This window comes from Telopea speciosissima, chromosome 9 (genome assembly GCF_018873765.1).
Source record: "Telopea speciosissima isolate NSW1024214 ecotype Mountain lineage chromosome 9, Tspe_v1, whole genome shotgun sequence".
NCBI classification, from domain to species: Eukaryota; Viridiplantae; Streptophyta; class Magnoliopsida; order Proteales; family Proteaceae; genus Telopea; species Telopea speciosissima.
In genome coordinates this window covers 12,981,492-13,009,278 of record NC_057924.1, presented here as the reverse complement: position 1 = coordinate 13,009,278, position 27,787 = coordinate 12,981,492, and the positions used below count along the sequence as shown (strand labels likewise).

The 27,787-nt window shown below is 39.0% G+C and overlaps 2 protein-coding genes and 1 non-coding gene across 5 annotated transcripts in view; all 3 read left to right on the top strand.

The window, feature by feature from the left end:
- Positions 1–577: 577 nt before the first annotated feature.
- LOC122639426 (expansin-B3-like) lies at positions 578–2,187 on the top strand. Its single transcript, XM_043832282.1, has 4 exons — positions 578–799; positions 883–1,189; positions 1,458–1,587; positions 1,917–2,187. Exons 1-4 carry the CDS (start codon positions 634–636, stop codon positions 2,109–2,111), a joined length of 798 nt encoding a protein of 265 aa, XP_043688217.1. The 5' UTR covers positions 578–633; the 3' UTR covers positions 2,112–2,187.
- Positions 2,188–5,408: 3,221 nt separating this feature from the next.
- On the top strand, positions 5,409–5,481 carry TRNAV-UAC. The gene has a single exon. It is a non-coding gene; the product is annotated as a tRNA-Val (tRNA).
- Positions 5,482–8,312: 2,831 nt separating this feature from the next.
- LOC122640853 (plant intracellular Ras-group-related LRR protein 6) overlaps positions 8,313–27,787 on the top strand; it is a 32,879-nt gene continuing 13,404 nt past the window's right edge. For all 3 annotated transcript variants that reach the window (XR_006329765.1, XM_043834114.1, XM_043834115.1), the window contains exons 1-11: positions 8,313–8,494; positions 10,115–10,178; positions 10,567–10,703; positions 10,805–10,891; positions 11,494–11,569; positions 13,884–13,958; positions 14,082–14,151; positions 14,240–14,317; positions 14,480–14,540; positions 14,657–14,735; positions 21,521–21,611. Coding sequence is in view for 2 of the 3 variants with exons in the window: in XM_043834114.1 (XP_043690049.1) it covers positions 8,430–8,494; positions 10,115–10,178; positions 10,567–10,703; positions 10,805–10,891; positions 11,494–11,569; positions 13,884–13,958; positions 14,082–14,151; positions 14,240–14,317; positions 14,480–14,540; positions 14,657–14,735; positions 21,521–21,611 (883 nt within the window). In the remaining variant the exon portion in view is untranslated. The remainder of the gene's footprint in view (positions 8,495–10,114; positions 10,179–10,566; positions 10,704–10,804; positions 10,892–11,493; positions 11,570–13,883; positions 13,959–14,081; positions 14,152–14,239; positions 14,318–14,479; positions 14,541–14,656; positions 14,736–21,520; positions 21,612–27,787) is intronic.

The window sequence follows — 27,787 nt, the reverse complement described above, 5'->3', positions numbered from 1 at the left end:
TTGGCTCTTGTATGCGTAGTGGTCATGTTCTTCCACAGAAAACTCCTACCCTAAGAAAAAAAAAAAATTAATGTTTAATTGTTTATATACTTTTGTTTACTTAAGAATTTTAAATATATATTTTAATGATTAGAGGTTAAAAGTTAAAACTACTAACAAACCGAACCGGAACTGAATCCCCCCAAATTAACTTGCGGTGCACGGTGCACCCAAAAAGGTCAGCATGTAGCCCCTATTCTACCACTATAATCTATCTATCAATTTATAATGCCAACAAGAATAGCGGCAGAAGAATCTTTGATCAGATAATCCAATTTTCTCCCAACTCCCGGAATCAACGGCTTAACGGTCGGTTACGACTTCAAGGGTTCAAGGCCAATGGTGGGATAGTGTAGGTATTAAGATGAAAAGGTCAAGGGTACTTTAGAGAAATAAAAAGTCTTAGATGAGCCGTTATCGGTTATCTCTTGTCCGTGCACTGCTTTATTTATTTATACACCGAATCGACGCTTCACACTCCTCTCAAGTCTGCACTCCAGAAAGGAAACTGTCGGCAGAGCATTGCTCCAAAAATCTCTCTCCGCCGGAGGAAACACCCAAGCGGCGGTGCTCCACCTCATTCTGCCCGACGAGATGCAGCAACACTGCCGTACCGGCGAGTTCATTGTCCTCAACCTTTTCTTTGTAGTTTTCGCTTCTCTGTTTCTCTCCGCACTGTCGCTCAACCAAGTATCCAACTCACATTGGCGTCCCGCCACCGCCACTTGGTACGGTGACCCCGACGGCGACGGCAGTGACGGTATTTCTCCATTTCCCTGAACTCACATTATGTATCCATGCATGAATGGTAGCTAATGTATGTATGTATGTGTATGTATGTAGGTGGGGCATGTGGGTACGGATCGCTAGTAGATGTAAAACCATTAAAGGCGAGGGTGGGAGCTGTGAGTCCGATTCTCTTTAAAGATGGAGAAGGTTGCGGAGCTTGTTATAAGGTGAAATGCTTAGACGAAGAGATATGTTCAAGACGAGCCGTTACGATTATCGTCACGGACGAGTGTCCCGGTGGGTACTGCTCCGGTGGCCGTACTCACTTCGACCTCAGCGGCGCTGCTTTTGGCCGGATGGCTGTTGCTGGTAACAATGGTCAGCTCAGGAATCGAGGCGAGATCTCTGTCATCTACCGAAGGTTAAAAAAAAAAAAAGCCCTTTTAGTAACGGTCACTGTTCCTTCTCTTTCGTCCTTTTGTAATTAATTACGCTAACCCTGTTATAAGTTTTCCTAATTCTCTATTCCCTTTTCACACGAGTTGTTGACTCTTGAGTCAAGATTAGGGACCCGGGTCTTTAGCCCTCGAGATGTGTGCGACATAACTGAGTCGTTTGAATTTATATAATATATAGTAATACTTATAAGTTTTCACATCGGGTTATTCACATTTAGATTTCACTTGTAGAACTCCATGCAAGTACCCAGGAAAGAACATCGCCTTCCATGTGAACGAAGGCTCAACGGCATTCTGGTTATCGCTACTAGTGGAGTTTGAAGATGCAGATGGAGATGTTGGAACAATGCACATAAGAGAAGTAATACTTTTACCTACAATTCAATTTTTTTCTATTTTATATATACTTAAACTAGGAAAATTATCTCCTTCAGTTCCCTAGTCCTTCTAATAAAGGGGTGATCTCCATCTAGACAAAGGTAAGGTGGTCATTACACCTGATTGAGGAACTGAAGGGGATAAAGATCAAACATTTGCGTGATCGATTGATTGGTGGTTTACCGATTTGAGTGCATGTCAAGGGGATCGATTGAAAAAATTAAAAAACCTCTTCCTCCGCTCCCCGCTTGTCTTAACCTAAAAGCTGTGTGAGTGGAATTATTAATGGTGAATGGTGAATGGTGATGGCAGGCAAGTTCGAGTGAGTGGATGGAGATGAAGCACTTGTGGGGAGCAACTTGGTGCCTAAATGGGGGACCCTTACAAGGACCATTTTCAGTGAAGCTAACGACATTATCGACAGGTCGATCTCTCTCTGCAAGAGATGTTATACCAAGGAACTGGTCTCCTAAGGCCACTTACACTTCTCGCCTTAACTTCTTCTGACCATCTCTACTTTACTATCAAGAAGAGAGAGATCATCTCACCAAAGTATATATAATAGGGTATATAAAGAACCCTTTTCAGTGAAAAAAGCAACTACTTACTACCAGTAATAGTTTACCATTATATATCATCTTCTATAGTGCGTGGGTGCCCTATCAGAGGAAAGGAAAAAGTAGCCGTTGTTGTCGGTTTGCTTTAACAAAGAATTTGAGTAGTAGCCGTTGGAAACTGTAAAAGTGGTATCCGATGCTTCTACCTCTTATCCTTGTTTGTGAAATTCTGTGGGTTTGCTTGTAACTTTATTTAGTGTAAACTCTGTAAGACTGTAAGTGTTGACTGTAGATCCGTAGCCCTCTCCTAAGGAGAGAGAGCGTCGTTCTCTTATGTATGTTTTGTGGGGACCTTTTTGTTTCGTTCTAATGAAATTGTGTTTGGAGCCATTATAGGTGTCTTTGTCCCTGCACAGTCTATGGTTCTTTGCAGTAGATCGTTAGAAACCATGGTTCCAAGTATCAGTACTGTATCGCCCGTATTGGATGATACATATATATTGATTTTGCCCGTATTGGATGATACATAAAACTCTAAGGAATTTTAAGGGTAATTTTATCTGATACAATCGATCTAAGCCGTTACCGTATCAATATCGTATCAATTTTGCATGTTGTCATTACCCATTCCGATATCGTGCACTAAAACCATGTTAGAAGTACTCTCATCAAAAGAGAGGTAACAGTAATTGACTGACAAATGTAAATTAACATGGGATTATATGAGCTTAAACCGATTTAATAGCTACATGTACGTTTGTCTGTTATAAGTTTTACTTGACATGGAACTAATTTTCATTATTGCAATATATTCCTACGCTGGCTTTGATACCATGTTAAATAAAATGGGACATGATATCCACGGAATATCATTTGGAAGTCTAATTAAAAAACTTAAGGCATTAGATGGAGATGGTCCAAGGGTATATTAAGACATATTCAAAGTCACTGATGTAGAACTATATCTCTATAAGATTCTTCACATCTCAACAAGATCGAAGTTAAGTTCAAACTCAAGTCTCTTTCATGTAAGGGTATCAAAAAGGAAACGGAACCAATCGTTTATGATGAACTGAATCAGATCACAGATAAATGATTCGATTTAATTTCATAGGTTATTTTCCGGTTTGGTTTTGATTTGCACTGAAAATCCAATGGTTCTAAACTATATAGGAACCGATTGCTTTTATGATGTTAACATGTACAATATGAGAATTCGCAATGTATATTAAGATGATAAGCTTTAGTTATTCTAAACTTATTTGTTCATGCTCTCAAATTAGGTATAAAACAAAATGAATTAAAGGGTACAAAAGTGAAACTAAATGTGAACCAAAATTACAAACCGCATATAAACTGAATGTAAACTAAAACTACAAACATGTAAACCGAATGTGAGAACTAAAAATTAAACACATTACAAATTGGAATTGGAAACCGTTTTTCAAAATCGACATTAAACCACATATAAATCGAATAGAAACCAGCAAAACAAGACTGTATGCAAACATGTAAACCGAATGTGAGAACTAAAAATTAAACACATTACAAATTGGAATTGGAAACCGTTTTTCAAAATCGACACTAAACCACATATAAATCGAATAGAAACCAGCAAAAACCACATATAAATAGAATAGAAACCAACAAAACAAGACTGTATGCAAAATGATTCTGATTTTGACTGATTCTTTTTTGAACAGTAACCAGACCGATTGACACCTGGATCCGGCTCCCATGCAGGGAGCTCAACTCCCAGGGAGTGCCCAGGGGGCATCCAAGGGTTGGGCAGTGCCGTACACATCTCAGCACATGCCTAGAGATGTGTGTGACACAGCCCAACGACTGAATGCCCCCAGGCATGCTGGGCTCCCTGGAGAAGAGCTCAATCCTTGACACCCTTACTTTCATGACATTATAGTGAAATGACATTCTTGTAATCACCTAATTAATGATATCTTGTGCATGATGAGTAGAAACCATCTGATGAAGGTCTTCTTTGCATAATTGCATGCAATTACATGTCCCCTTGTCAAGGAATAATTTGATATAGGTGCATTATTAGAGACAGAGTGGGTATGTATATGGGGGTGACAAGTGAGACTATAATTTACCTTCTAATGATCACAATTTTCCGGAACTCTGATTTGCTACTGGGTTCATTAATGGTAATCACTAAACTATTGACCATCATTCCCTGTTTCAATAATATATATCTCCTTTAGCTACATACCTAGAGAACTGAATCAGGTTTCTATTTTAGGGTATAATTTTAACTTTGGAAGTGCTCCATTCCATCTCTGATCTATATATACCCCTTCTGGAAATTATACATAAATGTTGCTTTTAACATATATTATGAGAACCCATCATTTCCTTGAGCCTTGAGGGTGTACTCAACCTATATTAATTGCCTCTTTTATAGGGAGAATGTTCTCTGTGCGGCAGCCCAGGCTAGACCCAGGCACATAGACCTACCACTTAGGGGGGGGCAGGGTGGTCATTGTGCCCATCCCCATGCGGCTGGTCGCAGCCTGCGCTGCGGCACAGAGAACCCATAACTATATAAGGTTGGACACATGGTTTTAGACTTTTAGTGCGCGGTATTGGAACAAGTATCGGCAACACGCAAAACCGATTCGATACCGATACGGTATTGACCTAGATCGGTTGTATCAGACAAAATTACCCATGAAATTCCTTTAAAAATGAGTTTTCTGACCATTTTACCCCTTGCCTGTACCGTTTTCTGATACGATATCGGTATCGGTGATTGGCAAAACCGATACAGGCGATACGATACCGATACTTAGAACCATGGTTGGACAAGTCAATTGAACTACATGTCCAATCTTTTCAGCTCATTTGGTATTTTTCTTCCCTTTATAGGAAGGTGTCAGGTGCATGGCAGTGTGAGTGGAACAAACCTAACCCATCATTGAATGGGTTGGTTTTGGTACAGAGGCCTAGTTTGGATGGGTTAACTCAGCCCAACTAATACATGGGCTATTATTAAGTTTGGCCCATTGACTTGTTTATTAAGTAGGCTTGGTTATAAGGTAGGGGCCTCAGATCCTATGGGCTAGGAGAATTGCAATCTAAAACTGTTGCTTGCTTGCCTAATTGGCAGTTGAAAATTGAAATCCAGTCGATTGCCGATTAAGATATTTTCATTTTAATTAAATGGCTCATGTATCATATGAAACATTGGATTACAACAAAAGAAGAGACACTATCAAAGGAACTTGTTGCTGTGGTGTAGTGGTTATCACGTCAGTCTTACACACTGAAGGTCTCCAGTTCGATCCTGGGCAGCAACAAGTATTCTACTTTTGATCTTTTATAAAATCGTAAGACTCCAATAATCTCCATTTGATGGCATTTTGGTGATTTTACTAAAAAATTGAATCAGAGTTTGAGCAACCTTTCCTTGCTTACTTTGGACTAAAATTTGTCTATTGCCAAGTGGCAAATAGTCAAGCATTGTACTTCACTAGGCATAGTGACCCTACAAGGACCCAATTAATTAAGACTCAATTTTTGTGCTTATGTTATGTATTCATGTCTCTCTTTCAATTTGATTAATTTGTTGAGTTTTCAACTATGATGCATTTTTCCCATTTGGCAATATATACAAAGCTCCCAAAAAATATCTGAAAAGTTTATCAAATTTGATGTACTCAATACATGGACACTTTATGGATAGAGTGTAAAATCAAAATATTTGGAAATAAATTTAAGAGATCTATCAATTACTTATTGGTATCAGCTGATTAAAGACTTCGAATTTGGAGGATTTCTTTTTTGGAGAATTCTTTGAGTCAGATTTTCTTTTATTACTAAATAATAAGTTTGGTAATTTTAATTTGTAATATAAGAGTTTCTTTGATCGTCTATGTTAGTTTCTTCAGTTCTACTTAAGGAGCGATGTTCTCTACCCGGGGGTGTAGGAAGTGCCCATAAACATGGGGCAGGATGAGACGGCAGAGACAGTGAGTCATTTTGCCCACCCCATGTGTCTGGGGCGCATCTAGGGCATAGAACATTTTCCCTCTACTGAATTATCTTTTAATAGTTTTGAGATAATTGGTCGCTTTCCTTTCCTTTCTCTAATAAAATTCCATTTTAATTAAGAAGGTAATATGATGTAATGTATAGGTTGGATGTGAGGTGGACACTTGAACTCTAAATCACATCATTTATGTGGGGATTCTGGCTGTCGTTAAAAGATAATTTCACCTTCTATATTAACAACATTTTTATGCTATCTCATTAGAAAAAATGAATTATGGCCACACTCGTATTGACTTCAATGGTTTGAGGAATTTAAAAAATTATAAAATCCAATCTATTATATGGAATCATAAAAGCTCTTTAAGACTGAAATTTGTCTTTTTATGGAAATGTAAAGAAAATTTGAAAGGTTTTGGTAAACCTAATCCCTACTTTTTAATTTCGTGGAATGTAGGCAGTGATTATGAACTTATGATTGCTTTGATAGAAAGAAAATAGAAATTGTGTATATTTTTTGTTGGGAATTTCCTTTAGAAACTCCAAACTTACGCCAATGGGATAGAAGCGTACAAGTTGGTAATTTTTTTTTCTGACGGAACCAACTGTAGTTGTTGCAACGATGAGATCCTTCACCCCTTGATTTTAGTTCGTCTCTGGGGAGCCCAGCACGCCCAGGGTACTGCCAATTGTTGGGCTGTGCCGCACACATCCCTAGGCGTGCGCCAAGATATGTGCGGCATAGCTCAACCGTTGGATGCCCCTTGGGTGCTGGGCTCCCAAGAGACGATCCTGATCCTCACCGCTCCTAGTTCCTTTCCTACCTCCTCTCCCCCTCCTTCTAGTATCTCTCCCTCTATTTTAAAAAAACCCTCGAACTCTTTGGAAGAGAGTAAATGACGGGGTTCATTAGTTTATCGATTTAAACCGTATTGGGTTTCACATTTTTAAACCAAAATTGAATACATTTATTGATTCCAGTATAAACGATTCGATTCCATTTTTTTGATAATACTTTCGGTTCAAAATTCACACCCTTAGACTTTTTCTCAAGTCCATCAATTGAATCTCTATATATATGAAAAGGCCCTTTGTGAATACTGTTTTACAATTGTCATTCCACTTACAAATACTGCCAAATAATGATAACGGAGAGGATTGGGCATATCAACCCCGCTAAGTAAGCAGGCGGCCTTGCCCATGGGGAGGGAAGACAGATAGACAAAGGGGGGGCGTGCCCACCCTTCTCCCTAATGATAAAGGAAAAGGCAGGGCACACTGCCTGCATGCTACAAGCTAGCGCACGTTGTGTCTATCTTTTTTCTCCCTAATGATAATAATAACAATAAGGGAAAAGAACCTGCCTGACGCTTGCATGCGGATTTCAACGCCCGCTAACACAAAATAGTAGAGCCTACTCTATCTCTCCTCCAAAACCTCCTATTTCATGCGTAACCCATCCCTCTGATCTCCCAAAAATTAATACATAGGCGTCGACCAAGGGAACCCTCTCCATAACAATAATAATAATAATAGTGCTTGGGATGAATACGCTGTTTGCGTGTTGCATGCTAAGGGCATGCACCAATGGGAGCACAAGATGACAAATAGCATAGGGTCATTTCCAAAGGGGGAGAGAGCAAACACACTTTGGGCACATTGGTAGGGTGCCTAACCATTTCCCATAATAATAAGAATAATAATAATAAGGGCAAAAGATTGTTGCCATGTGTAGCCCCTGCACAAGCACAGGAGCCAATGGGAGTGCACACAAGGACATCAACGGGAGGAGTGGGGCGGTCATTTAGTAAGGTTGTGTCTGGACGCAAAAGATCATTGCCAGGCTACGTGGCCCCTGTACAAGCACAACCAATGAGAACGTGCAAAGGGGCATCAATTGGGGTGAGATTTTTTCATTTCAGAAGGGCAGGGCAGTCATTTTGGATGGTCTTGTATCTGGACGCTGGCTGCAAACAGCTTGGCAAGGTTGTTTTTTTTTTTTTTTTTGGGTGCAAACCTAATAATAATTCGCCAAATAATAAGTAACGGTTCTTATGGAAACAGTAATGAGTTGTCACGACTCACGGGGACGACGGGTTTTGAAACCTTTTTGTCATTACGGAATTAATACTACGGATTTCTGAGAGCCAACTTCAGCCATCGGGCTAAGTCGTCATCAGTTCTTTTCATTCCTCCATAGATCTCCGAGAGAGAGAGAGAGAAGGAGAGAGAAGGAGGGAGAAATGCCAGTTTGAATATGGATCGAATACTGAAAGCGGCAAGAGCTTCAGGTTCTCTTAATCTCTCAAATCGCTCGCTCAGGTTTGTCAATTGGAGGGGGATTTTTTTTTTTAATTATTCCGAGATATACAGTACAATTACGGCTGTCCAGTTAATCGCTATAACTAGTTTCTCATTAGTGGATCAGAGATCTTTGAACACTGAATTCTTCAGGAACTAGAACTAATTGTAGTGAAAGTGAAGTAATCAGTTAGACAATTCCATTTCGTTTTTTTTTTTTATTAATGTGGAGTTTCGTATAACTTGATACCTTTTGCAATTCTAAACCTCCGTTTCAGTGGCGTGTGACTGTAATTTGTGGTTTTCTGTAAACCATCCATTTCTTTCCCTGTTTTGATGGTTCGATTGGACAGTGCTATTTCTATATCAATAGATTTACAAATTTAAATTAATCCCTAGAGAGCTTCAGGTACAGGTGCATTTTCAAGATTTATCCCCCTTTTTTTGTATTTTTTCCCTCTCTCTCTTGGTATTTATGTTTGCTTGAACTTTGAATTCCCTATATGATTTCTTTTCTATAAATTATTAAAGCTTCTCCACTGAATGAAGATTATCTGAAAAAAAAAAAGAACAGTGTGATTAGTTGGCTTTGTTCTCTAAATTATTTGCGTTGTAGATTAGCAGTTAAGATGGTTCTCCGGCTAGTAGTGTTATTTTCCTGAAAATTATATTCTGAAGCATGAAATCTACTACTATCATCATTTTCTCCACACCTCTCGTTTCTTTTAAGGAGTGTGAGAGGGTAACTCGATAGTACCATGTAAAAAGGATATGCTAAAGCAATTGATTTTTCAGCTTATTATTAAGTAAATGAATTTTATACTTTTTTTAAGGAATGCATATTTAAGCTTTTCAATCCAAAGTATTAGGAGAAATTTTTAGTAGGAAACTAGGAGCTTATGTTCATATCGACAGATTTATAATTTTGACAGAAAATGTTTAGTTTCCTGCCATTATGGTAATGTGCAGCATTTGCCTCATTATGATTGAATTTGAAAAATCTTTTGTGTGCCTTATAGTTTTGCCATTTTAAGGTGCACTTATATGGAAGAAATATATAAAAAGATATTCAAAATCATCCGCATGGTAAAAGGTTCAGGCTACCAGGGCAAATGCCCGGGTTCAAATCTTGAGGGCACACTTTGTGCAAAACTGCCAAAGGTTAGGATCGACTCGAAACTCACCCTCCAAGGACCCTCAATAGATGGGGCCAGCACTAATGGCTCATTATGGCTACATTGATAATCTATATGCTAGGAGAAACTTTGTGTAACTCACCAATTTGTAATTCTGAACCTGATGAATTTCATATACCTTAATATTCTAGAATCCTTAGCTCTTCTATGGAGCACGGAAAAAGAAACTTATTAATGTACTAATGGCTAGAATCAATCTTGCATATTTCACTTCCTATATATCATATCATTTATGTCATTAGGTGCTAATGATATTGCTTTTTGTTATTGATCTCTCTCTCTCTCTGTGTGCATACCTGTGCACTCTTGTACGTGCATGTATTCGTGTACAAGTCTGAAAGAGTCTGTTCATTGGACATTTTTATGGTTATGGTATATCAGAAGAAAGCATGGTATGATGTTGTTAGCTTTGTGTCTTAGTGTTAGCTTCCATTTTTTATCCCAGGGAAGTGCCCAATGAAGTTTATCAAAATCTGGATGGAATTGAGGAGGGTGGAAAATGGTGGGAGGTACTCTTCTTACTTTGTTTATTCTTTTCTTCTTTAATGCACAATTGCACATTAAGAAATGCACATTAAGATATTTTTGCAAGCTTCAGCCCCATCAAATAGATGAGCCACACCTGGTCCTTGTAAATACTATGTAAATTTTTGCAAGCTTCAGCCCCATCTCTCTCTCGTTTTTAAAAAAATTATCTATTGTCATGGATACACCTATACAGTTAATTCTGTGCCAAGTTGGTGCCAGTGTCTATAGTTGTTGGACAAAGGTCTGGCTCCTATTTTGAAGAGTTCAGTAAACATAGCTTGTAAACACATTTAGATGATTTTTCTCCCCCCCCCTCCTTCCCAAAACTATTGGTTGGTAGTGAATGGAAGAGGTTTATACCATTTTCAGGCTGCCGAGATCCAGAAGCTTATTTTGGCTCATAATGACATTGAAGTATTGAAAGAGGATGTAAGAAATTTGTCTACGTTATCTGTCTTGAATATTAGTCACAACAGGCTTTCTCATCTTCCAGCTGCTATAGGAGAGTAAGTGGTCTGGATCACTTCATATTTGACATCAATGATATTACCATTATATTCTTGATGATTTCATTTTTAGAGCTCTGAGAAACTTGTATTCTTGACAGGCTTTCGTTGCTAAAATCACTTGATGTGTCATTTAATTTGATAGTCAGTATACCTGAAGAGATTGGATCAGCAACTTCCCTTGTCAAGTAGGTTCTTTTTGTGCCTTATCTGTTCATTTTTGTAAAGCATGTAGAAGATATTTGAGCAATATTTATCTAAGTTACATGAAATTCTGCTGTCCTGTAAAGTATTTTGAAAATTGAGTTGAGTACCAATTATCTTATTTGTCTATCTTCCCATTGGTATATTTGAGCTGCTAATTTTATGACATTGTGAGAATAGATATCAATTAATGGAAAGTCTATTGCTTCAATATAGAGAAACATATTGTGCATTCTGTCATGTTGCCACGTTGTCACCAATCAGTGCATGTGTCTATATGCTCTAAGAAGATTTTTATAGGAAGCAGTTCCGATTATGTTCCATGCTTCAAAAACTGTGCTGTTATCTTGTTTAAAAGGACTTGAAATACAAGCATTCCTTACTAAAGAAAAATAGAAACCATGTGTGGATGTAAAGAAGTACTGATACATGTCTGCGTATGTGCATATTCATGTTGTTTATTTGAAGCATGTACAAAAGGATGCCTTTTTTCTACATAAAATTTACTGTGGAGCTACAAAGTCTTAGATCCCCCTCCCCCTCTTAATGACTGATTTTGTTCAGTTTCCTATTGTGATTATTCCAGGTTTGATTGTTCAAACAACTGTCTTAAAGACCTTCCAAGCTCCCTTGGAAGATGTATAGGTTTGTCGGACCTCAAGGTAAAGGGATTGTTTGTTTAATAGCATGTACAACCCCTTGGAAAACAGTGCTATTTCTTGGTTCTGAAGTTTCTTTCATATACCTGTTAATACATTGCACACATATTCATTAACATAATGTGTACTATGGACATTCCTGATGATTGGAGTTGGATTTCTGGTGAATGTTACAATTATGGGTTATTTGTTTCAGTATGACTTTGCTATATTTGTATGAATTAGGCATGAAAAGCTATGCCTTTAGCGAAGAGTTTTCGGTAGATATTTTGAAGGGGAATATGTGGTGGTGACAGAATAAACCACAAGAAGTTCCATGCATCGCACACTTAACTCACATGCAGAACCTTGGTGATGCAGTTGCATTAGACATTAAATCTCGTATGGAGGCTTATGCAAAAGATTGGTGTGCCCACAAGGTGCTGGTGGCAGTCTAATGGGCTGAAATTGACCTTTGGGTAGTTATGTTTTAGGTTAGGCCTCTTATTTTTTTGAGTTTGATTGTAATGAGCTAATCTGTAAGCCCATAAAATGGGGGTAAAGTTAGTACACGGGATTTGTAGTTAAGTATTGGGTTAGATTAGGATACTTAATAGTTAGAATAGAATTCTATTTTCTGTCTATTTTTTTACTTTATTCAGTGTGTTTATGAGTCCTTCTATGAGTCAATTTAGGAATTTTAGTAAGTCTTTATATATGTAATACATCCCCATCAATTGAAGATGATTTGAGTAAAGAATATGAGATTTTTTTTTTTTAAAGAGTTTTGGAGTTGTTGAGCTTGGCATATGGGACTGGTATCCCTGACCTGATTACTTCTCTTCTACTCTCTTCTTCTCCTCCATTGGTAACAAGGTTAGTTTCTGGAATTCTGCTCTATTCATCTTTTGTATGCTATTCTAGATTTCTTTTTCAAGCTCTAGTTACGGTTCTGGTTTCAAAATCTAATCTTTTCAATTGAAATCTGAAATCCTAGTGCTACTAAGCATCTTGAGATTTGTGAACTTTTTTTTTTTCCTTTTCTGTTTCTGATTTCTTGACCGAATAACCACTTAACTCCTTTAACTGATTTCTTTTTTAGATCCTTAATCTGTCCATCAATTCTGTAGCTTTTTAGTTTTCCTACTTCCAGTAGGTTTGCTTTATAACTCAAAATCTGTTCATCATATTTAGATCATCTTTTGCAAACCTATGTTGCTGATTGATTGGAGCAATCTACCAAAAGTTTATGCCTATCCAATTTGTTTTGATTGAGTTACTCAATTTTCTCTTATTCTGGTTCTTACTCCTATGCCTGTGATCCTGTCGCAAGCTAATCTCCCACTGGAATTCCCTCGTTTGGGATTAACACTATGTAACCTAGGACCCATATTTGGATGTGGATCAACTTGGGACATCTCTGGCTAAAATTGCATGGTGTGATTACTAGGGCAGGTGTTGGGCATTAGAGCCATGTGTGACTATTGAATCTTAGGATGAGGATGCTTGGCTAGTACAGATCTGCCAACTAGGTATGGGTGCATGGGTACATGACTTCTGATACTACAAGTCCATAGTTTTTGCTGTTTGTGTGTGTAAGGTCCCCAGTGAATAAAATGGGTATAGATTCTCCCAACTAGGTATGGGTGCATGGGTACATGACTTCTGATACTACACGTCAATAGTTTTTGCTGTTTGTGTGTGTAAGGTCCCCAGTGAATAAAATGGGTATCGATTATGCATATCTGATACACACCCCACACAGAAGTATGACTGTCAATAGTTTTTGCTGTTTGTATGTGTAAGGTCCCCAGTGAAAAAGTGGGTATAGATTATGCATATCTGATACACACCCCACACAGAAGTATGACTCTGTGTATCTGCTACATAGTACACACTCATGTTTTGTCCTGTCCAACCAGAGCATTTTGGGTAAAACGAGTGTCTAGGTATTTGGATCACTGCTCCTATGTCTTGCAGGATGCATAAGAGAATACAGTTGATTGGTTGGTCTTGCTCATCTAGTTGCGTTGAACGCTTTCTCTTCGATAGAAAGGGGAAGCGGAAGCAGAAGCTGTGCCTTGCCTTTGATCTAGTCCAGGTTTGAATTTGATTGAGCCGGATGTATGCAAAACTTAAGAAATGCTAGACCCAGGCCTGGGCTATGTGAACTGCTACTGCTGCACTGCTAATGGCTGTTACTAGACTGTCTTTACTATCTACCAAATGAAACCATTATGAAAAGAAAATTGAAAGGTCCACATTATGTTATTTCTTGTTGTAGAGCTTCAACTATAGTTGCAGACCTTGTATTTTGTTATAACTTGTTGAACTTCAGGTGTCCAACAATGGTATTACCAGATTGCCAGAGGAATTAGCCAACTGTTCAAAAATGATGAAACTGGATGTGGAGGTATTCACCACTTTTACAAGCTAAACTTGATGCAGTGGTTTTTATGCTTCTTTTCCCCCTTAACAGTAATGTTTAGTTCATCTAGGGCTTAAAGTGTTTAATATGTCTTATTTTATACTTCAGGGGAACAAGCTAACAGTGATATCTGAGAAGTTGCTTGCATCATGGACCATGCTGACAGAACTCAATGCTTGTAAGTTGGTTTTCCAATGCCAATTAATCTCTTAGTCCTCTTTGAAATGCAGTGCTGAATCATGAAATTGTAATTTCTGTGTTTACAGCTAAAAATTTACTTAGCAGTATCCCCGAAAATATTGGACTGCTTTCACGAATTATTCGTCTCGACTTGCATCAGAATAGTGAGTGAAGTCTGCTGTTCGCTTTCTACATATTTTTATAGATCATCCTATAAATAACGTTAAGAGAGCAGAAAAATGTCTCCGTCTCGTGGATTTGGTATGTTTGGATGTTTTCCTTGTATGCTCTGTTGATACATTGGGTATGTGCATGGAATTGTGCAGGGATCTTATCTATTCCATCATCAATCGATGGATGCCGTTCTCTCACAGAATTCTATATGGGGTTGGGTTTTCTTTCATTCTTACATGCCACTTCTGTAGATTTAATGCATTTATAGAGAGTTTTTTTCTTCTTCTTCTTGTTATATCTTTCATACTCATATTTTCATTTTATTTCAGAAACAATATGCTTGCTACTTTGCCGGCTGAGTTCGGGGCACTGTCCTCCTTAGGAACAGTAGATCTTCACTCAAACCAGGTGCTTTAAAGCAGTATTTAATTAAATTTTTTTTTTTTCATTTTCAATTTATTGGATTCAAATGATCTTGTCTGTATTAGGTTTATGAGGAAAAAGTGTTGTGACAGAACTATCCCTTTCATACAACCTGTTAGCTTCTGAGGAACAAAATCCATCTCCCTTGATGGTTTGCAAACTCTGCGACTCATATCAATAGTTGCCCAAGTCACCTTGAATAGCCTGGGGCTGGATCTAAGTATGTGGCAGCTCTGATCCAATATGACACTTATTCTTGTGTCTTCACATGCCCTGGTTGACTTGGAATGGTCTAAGACAAATGTCTGGATGTAGTTCTTTGATCCTTCCACACTTTTGTTGAGGGGATAGAAGGGAAGAGAAGAGAAGAAGAGAAAGAAGAAGAACGAGTTTGTGGGAGAAGCTGTGAGAACTATCGATCTCTCTCCAGCAAATATATTAGAGATTTAAAGTATAGTTCCAGATATACCCTTGCGCCTTACCTACTAACATATTTCCCCAGAAGATAATATTACACATGGTTCCAATAATACCCTACAGCAAGTATTCTAACATTCCCCCTCAAGCTGGGGAATAGATATTATACATGTCCAGATTGCTTACGAGAGTACGAAACACTGGAGCAGTGATTCCTTTTGTCAGCTCATCAGCCAACCAATCTTGTGTCTTCTCAAAGGGTATGCAGATACTCCCAGAGTCAATTTTCTCCTTTATGAATTTCCTATCAACCTCAATGTGCTTTGTTTGATCACGCTGTACAAGATTATGAGTTATGCTAGTAGCAGCCTTATTATTGCTATATAGTCTCATGGAGCCATCAATCACATATCCCAATTCCTGTACCAAGTTCACCCATAGGAGTCTCAGGAAGGATCAACCGGTTGATCAATCGGCGAGCTGGTTGATGAGCCGGTTGCTGATCAAGTAAGATTATGAATCTGATATTTGACAAACGTATTTTTCAATATGATTCAAACATGTTCCAAACAAAAAATACTATATTTTGGTCATGTGGCTTCTTGAGGCCGGCTTACCAAAAGGTGCCTTAGTCAAGATATACCAATGAGGTTAATTTAGGTCTTTTGGTCTTAGTGTCTTTATTGCCCTATGGTGTGAGAATCACCTTACATATTAGAGCTTAGGATTTACAAGATATACAAATTACAACACACAAAAATCGTAAGTTAGAGATGACATTTGGTGAAGTCCTTGATGTGAAATCCATTGAAGTTCTTGACCCACTTGTTGAATGACATGTCCAAATGTTTTTGTCTTACGCAATGCTCTTGATACCAATTTTAATTGTCACTTGCAGCTGTAAATGGTTTTATACAAGAGCTTGTGAAGTCCTTTGAAATAGTCTCTTGATGCGGTAAATGGACTTATTCAAGGGTTCATGATAAACATTTGGATGTGCCCCTTGATGCCTCAAATGGGAAAGCCAAGATCACAATAGTGACTTGACCATCAATGAATGCCGAACCTGCACACTTACAAGCTAATCAAGTGAGATTAGAATAAACAAGTTAAATAAATATTTTTCCCTTCGAACAACACAGTTAGTTATCATCAAACCAAACAAGCAATGCCTCACAATTATGAGTTATGATTTTGTATTAGATTCTTGGGGTGATAGGTCTAAAAAAAAGGGGTTGTTTTCAGGTGTATGTAAGAAGTACAAGGGGGCTATCTGAATTTATAATCATTTCAGTTGATCAGCCACACCAGCCAGATCCTCCTTCAGGATTAGGTTACTTTTTGCTCAAGTTCCTTGATTACCTCTAGTTCTTTTTCTTTTTCAGAAGGGTGAGCATGTAGTTGTTTTTATTGATTGTTCTTATCTTCCTGTTGCTGTCTGAAGAGGCAAACATATTTGCATTAATCATTCTATTACTTACGACCCTTTATCTCCATCTCACCCCCTCTTTTTGTAGGATCTATGTCCTCAGTTTCTGTATTTTGTAGTGATGCAGGAGCAGCTCCTGGGACCGGTCTGAACCCAATTGAGAACTCAGATTGAGAACCGGGTCCAAATTTGGTTCTTTGGTCTAGTAGGATATTAGTAGTCTATTTATTTGGATAATCTTGTAGTCTTTTGTTTTACTTTGTGACCAAGTGGTCATGGGTTCGAGTCTGGAAACAGCCTCTCTGCGAAAGCAGGTGTAAGGCTGCGTACATTATGACTCTCCCCAGACCTTGCAGTGGCGGGAGACTCGTGGACTGGGTACGCTCTCTTTTTTTTCTTTCTTTTGTTTTACTTTGAATAGGTTAGGAAGTGGTAGAATTCCATTATATTTCAATTTTAGAGTTTAGTTAGGAGTCTTTATTTCCCTCTTCAAATCCAAGATTGTAACCAACAAAAGTTTTAGATTTGAAAAGAATGAAGTGAGTTGTTTGGTTGAGCCTGTGTGGCGTGCGTATGCGAACTCCCCCCCCCCCCCCCACCCTTCTGTGCAAACCCTCTTTTCTCTCATCTTCCCTCTTTCTCCCCATCGCAGCGAAACCCCCCTTCTCTTCTTCTTCTTTTCTGTGGAATTGTTCACTTTATTTGTTGCTGCTGTGTTTCGATGTGGGTCATAGAAGTTGATAGAACCCTCTGCTTGTAATGCCATCTGATTTGAAACTTTGGGGTCAACTTCAGTACCCTAGGGTGACCCAACACTTAGGATCTTGTTCCCCCTCTCCCCCCCCCCCCCCAACACACCTATGGTGAGAACCGTGACCTGCAACTAGACTGTTCTGAGTTTCTCCTGCCAAGTATGTTTCAGCAGCCTTGAGTCATCCGATATCTGGTTGTTTGAACCAATATCTGTGGGGATTCAACAGGTTTGATCGAAGGATCCTCTACCTGAAATCTCAGGCCAAACTGTGGCCTCTCGAGTGAGTTCTCCTTATCACAAGTCTCTCCTTTCCGCTAGTTTCCTGGTCTTTCGAAGGTAGGAGACGAACGATGTTTATACCGTTAATTCTTTAAATCCGTTTTCCCATAATACCCTCCCCTTAGTCCTTTAATCCTTGATGTCCTTATTGTATATCTAGTTCCAAGTTTACCCCTCCCACTAATACACTAAATTTCCTTTGCTTGTGTCTTGAGGATCCAATAAATTAGAGTAATGCCATTACTTGTTATTTTCCTTGTTAAGTGCTGATTTATTGCAAAAATTACAGTTCTGCCATTGTTCAAATTACTTAAGTTGTTTAAGTGTGTGAGTGGGCCTATAAACAATCCAAACGGGTTTTGGAACCCTGGATTGCACTATGTAGTGTGTAGAGTCTTTGGATCTCTATATCAACCTAAACACAAAAGAAGTGGAAAAAGCAATTTATATGATAGCTGAGTTGAGAGAACGGAAGAGTAGAGATTTCGATCAGGGTGATGATGGAAGAGTGTTGGTAAGAGACGAGGACATTGTAAAGAGATGGGATGAATATTTTTGTGACCTAGTAAATGGAGACAGGTCAAGGAGAAATGACCCGGACTATCACATTGACACCACACGTCATAGATATGTACGGAAGTTTAGTATGGCGGAAGTTAAAGGGGCCCTAGATGAAAGCAGGAAAGACACAAGGCCCAGATGAGATTCCAATAGAAGTGTGGAAAACCCTAGGATATTGTGGGGTTTGGTTAACCTACCTGTTTAACAAGATTATGAGTACAAAGAAGATGCCAGATGAATGGAGGAGAAGCATTGTAGTCCCGATCTACAAAAATGAAGGGGATATCCAAAGCTGCAATAACTATAAAAGTATAAAGCTAACGAGTCACACTATGAAACTTTGGGAGAAGGTTATTGAAGCTCGTTTGAGAAGAGAGACTCATATCTTGGTGAACCAATTTGTCTTTATGTCAGGTAGATCCACGACTGAAGCTATCTACTTAGTAAGGAGGTTCATGGAAAGATATAGAGATAGCAAGAAGGACCTCCATATGGTCTTTATTGACCTAGAAAAAGCCTATGACCGAGTCCCTAGAGACTTAGTCAAGCATATTCTGGTGAAAAAAGGGGTGTCAAGTAAATATGTGGATGTAATTAAAGATATGTATGAGGCATAGTTGTCACGGCGTCATGGCGATCATGTCGACCATGGCAGAATTGTAATTAAATCCAAAGTTGAATGACAAACTAGTAGATAAATCAAGATTTATAAGAACAATGGCAGAATTGTAATTAATCTGAAGTTGTAAAGGAGTGGCAGAACTGTAATTTAATGGAGTTAAGGAGAAAACTGAATGGGTTAAACAGAATAGCAATAGAGAATATAAGGGGTTTTATATAAATAATATAAGTTGTCCTTACTTGCAATTTTAAAGACTTAATGTCTTCTTCAACCTTGCAATAACACAATAGAAAGAGAGGCAGAGTGGCGGTGAACTGGAGTAGTTCCAACAAAGGAAACTCCTTCTTATGGAGACGATTCTCCCTGCAATTTTTGGAACAAAATCGCAGCACCAAGGTCTGCCGATCCCAACGAGAAATAGCGCCAAAATTCTACTGGCAACCGAATGATGAGATCTGAAATCAGATCTGGCGGATGTCTTAGTTGTAGGTTACTAAACCAAGGCTAAAATAGGAGATTTAGGGAAGCAGGGAGTGGGTCTAAGGTTGGGGAAGAAACAAAAAATTAAAGAAGAAGAAATCGAAGAGGGAAAGAGAGGCAGGAAGAAGAAATCGAAGAAGGAAAGAGAGACAGGATGCCATGGCGTAGGTTGATATGCATAGACCTCTAGTGCCAGGATGCCATGGTGACGCCATGACAACTATGGTATGAGGCTGTGGTGACTAGTTTGAGATCTGTGGGAGTTCAGAGCAAGGAATTCCCAATTATGATTACATCAAGGATCAGCCTTAAGCCCCTATCTTTTTGAGCTTATCATGGACGATCTATCCAAGAGCATTCAAGATGAGGTCCCGTGGTGTATGCTCTTCGCCGATGATATTGTTTTGGTGGATGAGACAAAAGCAGAGATTAACGCTAAGTTAGAGTTATGGAGATCAACCTTGGAAACAAGAGGCTTTAAGATTACTAGAACGAAGATTGAGAATTTGATGTGTAATTTTAGCCATACTATGATGGATACCGACAAGGTGCGAAACCGTAAAGTGACTATTTTAGATATTTTTGGAGTCAATCATAAATAAAGAAGATAACAGAGGATGATGTGTCACAGAGAATAAAAGTAGGATGGATGAAGTGGAGAGGTGCGTCCGGAGTGACCAACGTATTCCTTTAAAGCTTAAAGGAAAGTTCTATAGGACTATTGTATGACCGGCTATGATGTATGGGGCAGAATGTTGGGCAGTTAAGAAGTGTTATATTGAGAAGCTTTGTGTAGTAGAGATGAAGATGTTAAGATGGATTTCCAGAAAAACTAAGAAGGATAAAATAAGGAATGAACGTATTAGAGCTGACTTGGGAGTTGCCTCGATCAATGACAAGCTCTGAGAGAGTCGTTTAAGGTGGCATGGTCATGTCCAACGGAGGCCTAGGGACGCCCCAGTAAGGAAGAGCGATATGATCACGGTTGAAGGAACTAAAAGAGCTAGGGGCATGCCAAAAATGACTATAGGAGAAGTTGTGAGGAAGGACATGCATAGTCTAGGTCTTGTCCCAAGTATGACCTCAGATAGAGTGTATTGCAAGGCAAGGATCCATGTACCAGAACCCATTTAGCTGAGATTCTTCTAACTTGCTGGGCTGTGTCTCTTTCCTCTTATTTTCATCTTCCGTTTTCCTTTTATTTTCCATCTTTCGTATGTCATTTTCCATTTTTCTTTTCTCATCTCATTTCCAATCCCTCTTTCCCCATCTCTTTTCTCACCTTGTTTTGTTTGGATCCATGTAGCCGACCCCATTAAGTTCGGATAAGGCTGAGTTTGTTGTTGTTGTAGTGTGTAGAGTCTTAATTTAAACCTGAATAAAAGGGTCCAATGTGAGAGGAAATGAAGGAGTTGAACTAGGAATGAGACATGAGAACTTGTTGATCTTTGCTGAGAGAAACAACTGATTGGATGTAAATGGGTGTTCATTGTGAAGATAAGTCACAGATAGTGTGGCAAACAGAAACAATGCTAGTCTTGTGGATAAGGGATATACCTTGAGTTATGGGATGAACTATCAAGGGACCTTTTCACCAGGGGCAAATTTCTCATAGCCATCAGTTAGATGAAGTGCTTTTTCTTTATGGGTATCTGCAAGGTTCATGTGAGATCATAAGTTGGGTGTCAATTTCTCGGTAGTGGAGAAAAGGGTTATAAACTGAAAAAATGCACTTATAAGCTGAAATAATCACCAAAGGAGTGTGAAAATAAGCCCATTTACATGTTGTAGAGTGCGACCCTTTTTGTTTGTTTGTTCCGTAATATTACAGAGAATATGGCAGGGGAGGTGCACAGACCTTTTGTGTATTTCATTTGTTATATGGATGCAGTTTATTTTATATTACTTAGCGTATCCAAAATAACACCCAAAGGAATCGTACTGTCAATGATGCAAACTTGACACTTCGCCTTTATTAGAGAGTACAGACACAATGGAAAGAGTCAGGAAGACGATAAATCTGTCCTGGTTTATCCTCTACCATGTGTCTCTTGTACAATCTTGGCTCCTAAGTGAATTGTTTTGGATTCTATGTAATTTGACTTTGTAACCAAAAGCAAGCACATGATTCTTTTGGTTATACCTTAAGCAGTTTTTCTAAATGGCAGTATTGATTTGGGAAAACAAATCATTAAATCTAACCACTGATTATTTCCTAATGAATGCAGTTGAAGGAGTATCCTGTGGAGGCATGTAGGTTGCATCTCTCAGTCCTAGATTTGTCAAATAATTCATTGTCTGGTCTGCCGCCTGAGATTGGTAATGTTATTTGTCTCAACTGTGAATGAGGGTTTTGTGTTATTGTCATTGTGTTATCTATGAGGTCTTCTAGACCAAAAAATTGAGTTGATTGAATGAACCCAACATCTGATCTCTTGAACTGTCTCAAGAAAATATGACTTCAGGAATTCCTTTTCCAGAAATGAATCTATAGTTCAGCATGTGTTATATGTATTGCAATGGATTTGGAAGGGGGTTTCTTTCCAATCCTTCGGTTTAGAGGCAATTATTGTCTTTTTTTCCTTGTTAAGTCTATAACTTCTCATTAAACTATATAAAGAGGAAAATGATAACCACACTTTAGTGATAATATATATACTCTTTAAAATTTACCAAAAAATTAATTTAATACCATACCAGACCTTGTGGTTGTTTTTCAGAAGTCAGAACCAATATAAGATTAGGTATATGAAGAAATAATTGGAATGGCTTATCAATGTGATAGCCCTCCACGATTTATTTATAATAGATATGAAGAAAGTTCCAGAATAGGAACAATTACAATAATACCCTCAAGAGTAACTAGAATAGAGAAAACCCATGGGTCGACCCATGTTACATTAATACCCATATTCCAACACTCCCCCTCAAGTTGGTGCATAGATATCAGTCATGCCCAACTTGCACACTAGAGGTTGAAAAGCTTTTCCGTTTAATCCGTTGGTGAACACATCTGCCAACTGTTCCCCAGATTGAACATAGGGAACACAAATAGTCCCATTATCCAGATTCTTTTTGATAAAATGACAATCAATTTCTATGTGTTTCGTCCGATCATGCTGAACTGGGTTATGGGCAATACTTATTGCTGATTTACTGTTGCAGTAGAGTCGCATTGGCAGGGTGATAGGAATACTCAAATCTTGCAACAAGGTTTTGAGCCACAATAGCTCACAAATGCCAAGAGCCATAGCTCTAAATTCAGCCTCTGCACTGGAACGGGCCACCACTGTTTGCTTCTTGCTGCGCCATGTAACACAATTTCCACCCACAAATGTACAGTAACCTGTGGTGGATTTTCGATCATGAGAACCAGCTCAGTCCGAGTCAGTGTAGGCCTCAATTTGTAGATGATCATGAGGAGACAATAAAACCCGTTTACCAGGGGCTGACTTCAAGTATCTCAAAATCCTGAATACGGCTTCCAGATGGTTAGAGCGAGGATCATGGATAAATTGACTAATAAGACTCACAACATAGGCAATGTCAGGCCTAGTGTGAGATAAGTAAATTAGTCGCCCGACTAACCTCGGATATCTCCCCTTGCCACTGGTTCACCATCAGTGTTTCGAAAAAGAGTATTGGCCTCAATGGGAGTATCCACAGGAGAACATCCTAACATGCCTGTTTCTGGAAGAAGATCTAGAGTATACTTGCGCTGAGATAAGAAGAGCCCCTTAGGGGAATGGGCCACTTCAATCTCGAGAAAATAGCGAAGTATTCCTAGATCCTTGATCTCAAATTCCTTGGTCAAATAGGTCTTCAACTTGGAAATTTCTGCAGAGTCATTTCCAGTTACAACTATATCATCTACATATACGATGAGGAGAGTAATAACACTGCCCGTCTTCTTGATGAACAAAGTGTGATCTGCGTTTCTTTGTTTATAACCAAATGTTACCATTGCCTTCTGAGAGCGACCAAACCATGCACATGTTGACTGTTTCAGACCATACAAAGCCCGCTTGAGTTTACAAACCTTGCCATGAGTTGCAGCAGATGAGAATCCGAGCGGCACATCCTTATACACTTCCTCCTCTAATTCACCATGGAGGAAGGCATTTTTAACATCAAGCTGTTGTAGACTCTATCCAAGGTTCACAGCACAAGAAAGAATTACCCTGATAGTGTTCATCTTGGCAACAGGCTCAAAAGTTTCCAAATAATCTACCATATGTTTGGGTAAAGCCGTGAGCAACCAATCTTGCTTTAAAACTGTCAACAGTACCATCAGCTTTCTGTATAATACTTTAATCACAAAGACCCATTTGCAGCCAACAGTCTTCTTTTGTGGTGGAAGTGTGACAAGGTCCCACGTACCACTCTTCTTAAGAGCTTGCATTTCTTCGACCATGGCCCCTTTCCACCTAGCATCTGCAAATGCCTCCTGCCAAGTCATTGGTATGGAAACAGAAGATAAAGAGGAAACAAAAGCATGAAATGAGGGGGACAAAGATTCATATGAAACAACCTGAGAAATTGGATGTTGCGTACAAGATCTTTTTCCCTTCCTAAGAGCAATGGGTAGGTAAAGTGATGGATCAAAAATAATAGGAGGTTCGGAAATAATATGAGAAGGATCCAAAGGAGAAGAATCTAAAGGATCAGAAATATTACCAGAGAAAGTCTCATTCGGTCCTAGATCAGAGGACAACTCTCGGTCTGGTATTAATGCAGTGGTGGGCTTTAGTTGCCATTGGCCTTTTTTCTTTCGACAATACTGCTGATTAAAATCTTTCTCTGGCTGAACCTACTGCTCCCCTTGGACACCACCATCATCTAAAGGTACATGATAATCATCGGTGGGCTCATGAAGGGGAGGAATAGTAATCGGCACATCTTCTAGAGTAGATGTAGACTCCCCCTGAAGAGGTGCCGATGAGGGATAAAAAGCCACAGCCTTATGAAAAACAACATCCATGGAAACAAAAACTCGATGAGATGAAGGATGGTAACATTTATAACCTTTTTGTGTTGGAGAATAGCTAAAAAAAATGCAGTGGAGACCGCGAGGATCAAGTTTACCATGGGCATAGTGGTTTCGAATAAAACAAACACACCCAAAAATTTTGGAGGAATGATATAAGAAGAAGACCCCTTAAAAAGATCAAGAGGAGACTTATAGTCAAGGATCCAAGAGGGCATTCTATTGATAAGATAAGCGGCTGTTAGAACAGCCTCGCCCCAAAAATGAGAAGGGACATTCATTTCAAACATAATGGAGTGAGCTACATCAAGAAGATGTCTATTTTTGCGTTCAGTCACTCCATTTTGGGGTGGAGTGTCAACGCAACTAGTTTGATGAATGATACATTGAGTAACAAGAAATACTTGAAATGGCCCGTCTAAATATTCACGACCATTGTCACTCCAAAGAGTTTGAATGGTTGCCTGAAACTGAGTTTGAACCATGCTATAAAAAACCTTAAAACAAGAAAACACTTCACTTTTGTGCCTCATTAAATAAACCCAAGTGGTGCATGTGTGACAATCAATAAATGTGACAAATCACTTAAAACCAGAAATAGAGGATGTGCGTGAGGGACCCCAGACATCAGAATGAATCATAGAAAAAGGTTTGGAACATCTTTTTATTTGAACTAGAATAAATAGAACGAGTTTGTTTTGCAAAAACACAAGCCTCACATAATAAAGTTTGAGGATTACAATGCTGAAATAAACCAGGAAAAATTTTAGCTAAAGTTCCTAAAGGTGGATGTCCCAATCGGCGATGCCAACGATGTAATTCAGATAAATGATGTTCAACGGAAGTAGCATTATGAGCCTGTCCAGATATGGCAGCAGTACTAGAGGTAAGATCATCGTCAAGCAAATAAAGGCCACCATGCATTTTACCAGTTCCAATCATTCTTCCCATCCCCAAGTCCTGAAAGACACAATGGGAAGGATAAAGAATAGCTTTACAATTGAGATCAGATGTCAAACTACTGATAGAAAGCAAATTAGAAGTTAACTTTGGGACATGCAAAACAGTGGACAAAGATAAAGAAGGAGAGCAATGGATGGCTCCCTTCCCTGATACAAAGGAAAGAAAACCATTGGCTATTTTAATTTTATCCTTGCCTGAAGAAGGAGAATAACGAAAAAATAAATTTGATGTACCAGTCATGTGGTCAGTGGCTCCGGAATCGATTATCCAAGGATGAGATAATGTCGAAGCACAATGACCACCAAAAGAAATACCTGGTTTGGAGAAAACAAGGTTGGATTCAGAAGAGGGAACCATAGTCGAGGTAGAGGTAGATGCAGATGATGATGTGAGGGACCCAAAGTTGGTCATCATACGACGAAATACAGCAAGTTCCTCTGCAGAAAGTGTGGTATTAGGGGATGTTTCGGTTGCTTAAAAAAGATTGGCCTGTGCACCACCACGGCTAAGGGTGTCAAACGGTTTGGTTTCGGTTCGGTTCCATGACTTGAAGGTGTGACCCGAAACCGAACCGAAAACCAAGTCGGTTCTAGGACCACCAACCGAATCCGAACCTACTCGGTTCGGTTCGGTTACGGTTTTAATTCGGTTTCCAAATCCGGTTCTAATTCGGGTATAATTCCTTTTCGGGTAACGATTCTAATTCGGTTGCACACTTGAAGAGTTGAAGTTGAAGAGTTGAAAAGGGAAACTGAGAAAGGTAAATAGAGAAAACATGGAAAGTGGAATATGAAAAGTCATTAGGTTAGATGGTTACCAAAAATACAAACAAAATTCATTGAGTTTTTTATTTTCCCCTATGGAAAGTGGCATATAAATTTCATTTCGTTGGATAGTTACCAAAAAAACAGTGAAAACATAGGAAAGTGGAATATTTAAAGTCATTTGGTTAGATATGGTTACCAAAAAATTTAAAAGATATATGGATTTGGATTAAGTGGTTTATTCGGTTCGGTTTCGGTTCAAACCGACGGGTCTTGGCATGAAAGCGAAAGCGAAACCGAACCAAACTAGAATACCATATACCAGAACCGAAACCAAACCGAATTAATTCGGTTCGGCTCAGTTTGGTTCATTCGGTTCGGCTCAGTTTGGTTAATTCGGCTCGGTTTCGGTTTGATTTTGACACCCTTAACCACGACCACGACCATGACCTTGGCCACGGCCCCGACCACCACCACCACCATCAAACAAATCAGATGGCCGACATGCAATTTCCAGCAATAATCCACAGTATGTCGTTCCTTTCCAAAATGGGTACATTTAAGAGGTTCCTTCTCAGACGATGAATGTGTACCAGTATTAGAAGAGCCACCCCCAGAAGTAAGTAAAGCTGATCTCTCTGGCTGTGTGGGTGGTAACATAGTGGATCGACGAGTATCCTCCAACTGTATCATGGAGTAGGCTTGCTCCAAATTGGGAAAAGGGGAACGACTCAAAACCTGAGACCAAAGCTGGTCATATTCCACATTGAGTCCAGTCAAAAAGGTGTATACTCTGAATTTATCCTCCCTTTGCTGAAATTTTGTAATATCGGAAGGGCAATCAAGTTGAAAGTTATCATAGTAATCTAGCTCTTGCCATAGACTACGGAGTTCAGAGTAGTATTGTGACAAAGTGAGTTCTCCCTATTTGGTTGCATGCATTTTTCATTGAATATCAAAAACTTGTGCATCATTCCCTACTTGGGAATAGGTATCTTTAGCAGCCTTCCAAATTTTGGCGGCTAAGTCAAGCAGCACATAGCCACGGGCAATGGCTGGAGTCATAGCACTGAGAAGAAAAGACATAACCAGTGAGTTACTTGAACTCCACTTACCTTGTAATGGACTAGCATCACTTGGCTTAACAGCAGTGTCATATATATACCCCTTATAGCCCCGTGAATCAATGAAGAGAAAAACTGATGTAGACCAGAGTAAGTAATTTGTTCCATCGAGCTTCACTGGGCTGCCTGGAAAAGAGGGATAATCATGATGATTCCCTTGTGTAACAAATGGGCCAGTAGATGTTGTGCATACGTCTGAATCAGGCATACTGATGATAGGTGCACACTATCGATCACAAAAAAAAAAAAAGAAGGAATAATAGCCCAAAGCACAAAGACGATGTGCAGAAAAATTGCAGGTATCGTTTTCTTGCAAAAAGATGATTCTCGGTTTTGTTGTAGAAGACCTGGAATGAGACTGATCCTTTGTGGTGTCGATCTTAAAGTGCAGAAAAACTGGAGTGGAATAAGATTGACGCCAATAAAAAAATCTGGAATGCCGAGAACTTCTGTGAAAAAAAATTGCAGATCGTGGCTGAGAATATCTTGTCCAAAAAAAATCTGCAATGTCTTCAGTCTTCAAATAATGATCTCAATCTGTATGGAGATCATAAATAGGATAGAAGAAAAGGAGGTAAGATCTAGGGCAGGTACTAAATCATTATTTGATCACCTCAAAGTACCGCCCCCATGAAACAATGAAGACTAGGGGAAAAA

Bases quoted from the DNA above. Each gene is read 5' to 3' on its own strand.
- LOC122639426 (XM_043832282.1), top strand. From the start codon at position 634: ATGCAGCAACACTGCCGTACCGGCGAGTTCATTGTCCTCAACCTTTTC. The intron at 1,190-1,457 runs GTTAAAAAAAAA...TTTCACTTGTAG, and splicing joins ATCTCTGTCATCTACCGAAG to AACTCCATGCAAGTACCCAG. The intron at 1,588-1,916 runs GTAATACTTTTA...TGGTGATGGCAG, and splicing joins GAACAATGCACATAAGAGAA to GCAAGTTCGAGTGAGTGGAT.